This window comes from Mandrillus leucophaeus, unplaced genomic scaffold (assembly GCF_000951045.1).
Source record: "Mandrillus leucophaeus isolate KB7577 unplaced genomic scaffold, Mleu.le_1.0 Scaffold71, whole genome shotgun sequence".
Classification (NCBI taxonomy): Eukaryota; Metazoa; Chordata; class Mammalia; order Primates; family Cercopithecidae; genus Mandrillus; species Mandrillus leucophaeus.
Genome location: NW_012107697.1, coordinates 220,629 through 227,999, shown reverse-complemented (window position 1 = coordinate 227,999; position 7,371 = coordinate 220,629). Strand labels below are relative to the sequence as shown.

Below are 7,371 nucleotides of genomic sequence, written 5' to 3'. Positions count from 1 at the left end.
AGCCACTTCCCCAGCAGATGCCCACCCTGAGCACAGACCAGAGCTGCTGGGCTGGGGCTGGGCACTGTGAGTGTAGGGATGCCGCTGTTCAATACCCACAGTGTGCAGTGCCTGGGACTGACAGTGCCCCCACCCTAACTCTGAGAGGGATCGTGCCCGGGGCCTCCAGATAGATGACCAGACACTTCCAGCAATCTGTTTCTCCACTAGAAAAGAATGCCATGTCAAAGATCACAGTGGGCAGTTTCTTGGCTTGCCAGAGAAGATTGCTTAATCCTCCAGAACCTTCCCCACGAACTAAGCCCCACTGGTGATCACTGTCTCCTCACTTCAGCTCACCCAGCTCTACGATGCAGGTACTCACTTACCCCTTCATGGTACCCTAACCTGAAATAAGACAGGCTATGGGAACTCACCTGTTCAAGTATAAGTCCTCCTTGCTCTGGGAGAGAGAAGAAGACACCTCTTTGGTCTGGTTCTAGGGACACATGGTAGAAAAGTCCACTGAGTGTAGCAAAAGCAGATACCCTGCAGGTTCAAGACCCCAAAGCTCCTCCCAGTGGTCTAGACAGGGAGATGGCTCTCCAGCTGCCAGGCACTGTTTACTTATAGATATCATCTGACTGGTGGAGACGACTGGTAGCTGGGAATAAGAACAGACCAGGTCCCACAGAGAGCAGAACCAGCCCCTCCTGATACCTCAGCCCACCATATACTCCTCCCTTCCTGAGGTTCCACCCCTCCGGATGACCCATCCCCTCTGGAATTACTCCCCTGATGCCTAGCCCCTCCCAATGCCCCACCCCCTCCTGGTACCCCCGCCCCCAGCTCACTGTCCCAAGGGATTTCCTCAGGTCCTCAATGTGGAGATCCGGCTCAAAATGTGGGGAAACATTATTTTTCTCAACTGTCACTTCTCTCAACAGGTGCTGCTTCTTTTGAGCTTCAGCCTCCAGGCTGCTGAGCAGGGAGAGGGGAGTGAGAGGCAGGGCGGTGGCAGAGGTGGGGGGTGAAGTGGGTCAGAACCATCTCCACCCCCTCACTCCCACCCATCAAAGTCCCTGAGGAACAATAGCACCAGAGATCCCCTGCTTTTCACACCATCTTAACAACCCCAACTCCCTACAAAATGTAGCCACAGGCTCTTCTGCCTAGCTCCCAAGCTGGGACTCCACCTCTCCCTATTAATTGGGCCATGATGCAAGCAGCAGAGGTCAGAGGGCAGAGGGCAGGCAGGAGGCAGTCAGCGGGGCTAAGTGCAGGGTGCCCATGCCACCTGATGTGTTTCTGCAGTTGCTGGCTCTGGGCCTGTAGCAGATCCACTTCGGACTCCAGCTTCAGCTTGCGGGCCTGCAGCTCATCAAGAATTTTCCGGAGCTGTTGGTTTGACTGCAACAGGTGGGTGTGCTCCTTCTGTGCCTCCTCCAGCTGCTGATGGGTGGCTGTGGCTTCCTAGGGGCAGAAGGAAATATAGAAGCACCCAGAGACAGCACAGGGAGACAGCAGGGAGCAGGCAGCACTAGAGGGTAGGGAAGCCAGAGGAGGATGGGCTGGGGATGAACTCAAAGCCACTGAAGTCACCACCTCCGAGGTCAGGAGGTCTGCAGGCTCCTGTCCCACCACAGCCCCACTCCCTTGAGGTTCCCAAGTGGGGTCCACAGAGTGGCACTATTTGTGGAATACTGGCCAAGAGAGTTTGGAACCCCAGTGCCCCGGACAGATCAGATGAGCAAAATATGGGGAACAGGGAGAAGAAAGACAGGGGATGGAGGAAAAACAGGAAGGAGGACAAAAGAGGGAGACAAACCTCACTCTTCAGAGCAACCTGCCTCTGCACATCAAGCAGCTGCTGCTTCTCCCTCCGGGCAGTCTCCTCCTTGCAGAGAAGAGATAGGATTTTCTGGCTGACTGCAGACCCCAGGTCTGAGGGGCTGGGCCTGCCCTGTGCTAGAGGAGCTATGACTCTGAGGTCAAGGACTCCCGCAGATCCCTCACCTGGACCTCCAGCAGAGCCAATCTGGCCTTGACATCTTTAGCTCTGGTTTCAAGGTCCAACTCTAAATCTTGGAGCTTCCTTTCCTGCCCAGAAAGAGAAAGACATAAGCACAGAAAGAGTGTAAGGCATTAGCTGAGGGGCAGGAGGGGGTTCCAGAACCCACCATGCCACACCGCAACCTCCACTCTGGGCTCAGGCTTCCTCGCTGTGTGCCCCTGCAGCCTCCCAGGAAGGCTCCGCACCTTGTTTACTTCCTGCTGGAGCAAGGAGACGCGAAGGTGCCAACCCCAATGCCTTACAGGGGCTGACCTCTAGTTCTAATCCTGGGTGTGTTCCCTGGCCCAGAAAACAAAGCAGCAAGGATGCCCCAGCTTGGAGATGGCCAGTGAGAGACTCGCACTCCAGAAGCTGTCAGGCTCCATCCTGCTGGGGCCACGCGTTTGCTCCCAGCACCTTCTTACTGTGCATGGAGGGGTCACAGTGGGCTCACCCTGCCCCAGGCCCCTCACCTGCTCCCTGTGCCGGCGCCGCAAGTCCTCAAGACGCTTGTGTTGCTCCTGCCTCACAGTCTCCAATTCTCGCTCATGGGCCCTCTGTAGGCGCTCCAGCTCTCCGGTCAGGTGCCCCAGAAGTTCAGCCCGCTGCTTCCTCTCCTGCAGGGAGGATGGGCCCACTGGTGGGAAGCTGCGGCGGCCCCTTCCACCACAAAAATCACAGCTCCCGCAGCCCTGCAGCCTTGCGTCAATAAGATCAGGGACACCGTCGGTTCCCTAAAGCCAGCTCTTGGAGAAGAGGAGGGTTACAAGCACAGCACCGGCCCTGACCCCAGCAAGCCTGCGGCCCTCTACGGCTGAAGCAGAGGCTGGCCAGATACCATGACGGAATCCCCCTCTGGCTCTCCTATGGCTCCACCATACACAACTTTTCCTCCTTAAGGAATGAGAGGTCACTGATAAAGTATCACTGTTCTTCAGCATGGTCATAATTGGTTGGGGGAAGGGATGCAGCAAATTTCGTCATGGGACTGCTATTTCTGCCCTGGAAAAGATCCTAGAAAGAGTCTGGGATACTGGTTCCAGTTACTGGAGCAGTAGTCTTAACACCCTGCAGGCTGTCTCTTATACACATCTAGATGTGTATAAGAGACAGTCAATGATAGACTGGATAAAGAAAATGTGGCACATATACACCATGGAATACTATGCAGCCATAAAAAAGGATGAGTTCATGTCCTTTGTAGGGACATGGATGAAGCTGGAAACTACTATTCTCAGCAAACTAACACAGGAACAGAAAACCAAACACTGCATGTTCTCACTCATAAGTGGGAGTTGAACAATGAGAATACATGGACAGAGAAGGAAACATCACACACCAGGGCCTGTGAGGGTGGGGGACTAGGGAAGGGTAACATTAGGAGAAATACCTAATGTAGATGACAGGTTGATGGGTGCAGCAAACTACCATGGCACGTGTATGCCTATGTAACAAACCTGCATGTTCTACACATGTACCCCAGAACTTAAAGTATAATTTAAAAAAAGAGAAGAAAGAAAAGAAAAACCCGTTTTTTTGAGGAGAAATTCAAGCTAGCTGCAGAAATTTGCATATGTAACAAGGAGCAAAATGTTAATCCCCAAGACAATGGGGAAAATGTCTCCAGGACATGTCATAGGTCTTCATGGCAGCCCCTCCCATCACAGACCCAGAGGCCTAGGAGGAAAAAATGGTTTCCCCAGGGTTCCCATGCTGTGTGCAGCCTAGGGACTTGGTGCCCTGCATCCCAGCTGCTCCAGCCATTGCTAAAAGGGGGCAAGGTACAGCTTGGCCCATGATTTCAGAGGGTGCAAGCCCCATATCTTGGCAACTTCCACGTGGTGTTGAGCCTGCGGCTGCACAAAATTCAAAAACTGAGGTTTGAGAACCTCTGCCTAGACTTCAGAAGATGTATGGAAACACCTGGATGCCCAGGCAAAAGTCTGCTACAGGGGTGGGGCCCTCATGGAGAACTTCTGCTAGGGCAGTTCAGAAGGGAAATGTGGGGTCAGTGCCCCCACACAGAGTCCCTACTGAGGCACTGCCTAGTGGAGCTGTGAGAAGAGGGCCACCATCCTCCAGACCCCAGAATGGTAGATCCATCAATAGCTTGCACTGTGCACCTCAAAAAGCCACAGATACTCAATGCCAACCTGTGAAGGCAGCCGGGAAGTGGGCTGTACCCTGCAAAACCATGGGGCGGAGATGCCAAAGACTATGAGAACCTGCCTCTTGCATCAGTGTAACCTGGATGTGAGACATGGAGTCAAAGGAGATCATTTTGGAGCTTTAAAATTTGACTGCTCCACTGGATTTCAGACTTGCATGGGCCCTGTAACTCCTTTGTTTTTGGCCAATTTCTCCCATTTGGAATGGCTGTATTTACCCAATGCCTGTACCCCCACTGTATCTAGAAAGTCACTAGCTTGTTTCTGATTTTACAGGCTCATAGGCAGAAGGGACTTGCCTTGTCTCAGATGAGACTTTGGACTGTGGACTTTTGGGTTAATGGTGAAATGAGTTAAGACTTTGGGGGACTGTTGGGAAGGCATGATTGGTTTTGAAATGTGAGGACATGAGATATGGAGGGGCAAGAGGTGGAATGATAGGGTTTGGCTGTGTCCCAATCCAAATCTCATCTTGAACTGTACTCCCATAATTCCCATGTGTTGTGGGAGGGACCTGGTGGGAGATAATTTGAATCACGGGGCCATTTCCCCCATACTGTTCTCGTGATAGTGAATAAGTCTCACAGGATCCTGATGGGTTTATCACGGGTTTCTGCTTTTGCTTGTTCCTCATTTTCTCTTGCCACCACCATGTAAGAAGTACCTTTCACCTCCTGCCATGATTCTGAGGCCTCCCCAGCCATGTGGAACTGTAGGTTCAATTAAACCTCTTTTTCTTCCCAGTTTCAAGTATGTCCTTATCAGCAGCATGAAAACGGACTAATACAGTTATCATGAGGTTCAAATTATTTACTACTAGAAAAGATGTTTGCATGCTATGCATTGCCATGGAAATATAAGTGACCCAGTGCCAAGGTGGCCACTCTCATGGAGTCCCGAGAATGACCAACTGAGGGGGAGCCCAAAGGAGTGTTTTGCTAACTCTCCCCACCTCCCACACACAGGGCTGGCAGGTTCTTCCCAAAGCTCCTGACCTTCTCCAGGTTCTCGCGCATATCTTCCAGGGCCTTGATGCCTGGTGGGTCTTTGGCCACCTCCTGCGCACTGGCCAGCTCATGGCGCCAATGCTGCTGGGCAGCTTTCAGAGCTGTCTGCCGCCTCCGCATGGAGTGTGTCTGCCGCACAAGGAACTCCTTAGCACTACGGAGGGCTACCCCCTCAGTAGAGAGGAGGTGCCAGACATTGTGGGAGGACAGGCTGGAGCAGGAGAGTTGAAAAAGGAAAACAGAAGCCTCTGAGAACTCTGCTCTGGGTCACATAGCCACTTCCCCAGCAGATGCCCACCCTGAGCACAGACCAGAGCTGCTGGGCTGGGGCTGGGCACTGTGAGTGTAGGGATGCCGCTGTTCAATACCCACAGTGTGCAGTGCCTGGGACTGACAGTGCCCCCACCCTAACTCTGAGAGGGATCGTGCCCGGGGCCTCCAGATAGATGACCAGACACTTCCAGCAATCTGTTTCTCCACTAGAAAAGAATGCCATGTCAAAGATCACAGTGGGCAGTTTCTTGGCTTGCCAGAGAAGATTGCTTAATCCTCCAGAACCTTCCCCACGAACTAAGCCCCACTGGTGATCACTGTCTCCTCACTTCAGCTCACCCAGCTCTACGATGCAGGTACTCACTTACCCCTTCATGGTACCCTAACCTGAAATAAGACAGGCTATGGGAACTCACCTGTTCAAGTATAAGTCCTCCTTGCTCTGGGAGAGAGAAGAAGACACCTCTTTGGTCTGGTTCTAGGGACACATGGTAGAAAAGTCCACTGAGTGTAGCAAAAGCAGATACCCTGCAGGTTCAAGACCCCAAAGCTCCTCCCAGTGGTCTAGACAGGGAGATGGCTCTCCAGCTGCCAGGCACTGTTTACTTATAGATATCATCTGACTGGTGGAGACGACTGGTAGCTGGGAATAAGAACAGACCAGGTCCCACAGAGAGCAGAACCAGCCCCTCCTGATACCTCAGCCCACCATATACTCCTCCCTTCCTGAGGTTCCACCCCTCCGGATGACCCATCCCCTCTGGAATTACTCCCCTGATGCCTAGCCCCTCCCAATGCCCCACCCCCTCCTGGTACCCCCGCCCCCAGCTCACTGTCCCAAGGGATTTCCTCAGGTCCTCAATGTGGAGATCCGGCTCAAAATGTGGGGAAACATTATTTTTCTCAACTGTCACTTCTCTCAACAGGTGCTGCTTCTTTTGAGCTTCAGCCTCCAGGCTGCTGAGCAGGGAGAGGGGAGTGAGAGGCAGGGCGGTGGCAGAGGTGGGGGGTGAAGTGGGTCAGAACCATCTCCACCCCCTCACTCCCACCCATCAAAGTCCCTGAGGAACAATAGCACCAGAGATCCCCTGCTTTTCACACCATCTTAACAACCCCAACTCCCTACAAAATGTAGCCACAGGCTCTTCTGCCTAGCTCCCAAGCTGGGACTCCACCTCTCCCTATTAATTGGGCCATGATGCAAGCAGCAGAGGTCAGAGGGCAGAGGGCAGGCAGGAGGCAGTCAGCGGGGCTAAGTGCAGGGTGCCCATGCCACCTGATGTGTTTCTGCAGTTGCTGGCTCTGGGCCTGTAGCAGATCCACTTCGGACTCCAGCTTCAGCTTGCGGGCCTGCAGCTCATCAAGAATTTTCCGGAGCTGTTGGTTTGACTGCAACAGGTGGGTGTGCTCCTTCTGTGCCTCCTCCAGCTGCTGATGGGTGGCTGTGGCTTCCTAGGGGCAGAAGGAAATATAGAAGCACCCAGAGACAGCACAGGGAGACAGCAGGGAGCAGGCAGCACTAGAGGGTAGGGAAGCCAGAGGAGGATGGGCTGGGGATGAACTCAAAGCCACTGAAGTCACCACCTCCGAGGTCAGGAGGTCTGCAGGCTCCTGTCCCACCACAGCCCCACTCCCTTGAGGTTCCCAAGTGGGGTCCACAGAGTGGCACTATTTGTGGAATACTGGCCAAGAGAGTTTGGAACCCCAGTGCCCCGGACAGATCAGATGAGCAAAATATGGGGAACAGGGAGAAGAAAGACAGGGGATGGAGGAAAAACAGGAAGGAGGACAAAAGAGGGAGACAAACCTCACTCTTCAGAGCAACCTGCCTCTGCACATCAAGCAGCTGCTGCTTCTCCCTCCGGGCAGTCTCCTCCTTGCAGAGAAGAGA

The 7,371-nt window shown here is 53.4% G+C and overlaps 1 protein-coding gene across 1 annotated transcript in view; it reads right to left on the bottom strand.

The window, feature by feature from the left end:
- CEP164 (centrosomal protein 164kDa) overlaps positions 1-7,371 on the bottom strand; it is a 105,855-nt gene that overhangs the window by 16,440 nt on the left and 82,044 nt on the right. Inside the window, exons 20-26 of the mRNA XM_011965001.1 lie at positions 2,506-2,649; positions 1,996-2,079; positions 1,808-1,876; positions 1,277-1,452; positions 834-960; positions 417-478; positions 140-206 (exon numbers count right to left, since the gene is read on the bottom strand). Of these exons, the coding sequence (XP_011820391.1) occupies positions 140-206; positions 417-478; positions 834-960; positions 1,277-1,452; positions 1,808-1,876; positions 1,996-2,079; positions 2,506-2,649 (729 nt within the window). The remainder of the gene's footprint in view (positions 1-139; positions 207-416; positions 479-833; positions 961-1,276; positions 1,453-1,807; positions 1,877-1,995; positions 2,080-2,505; positions 2,650-7,371) is intronic.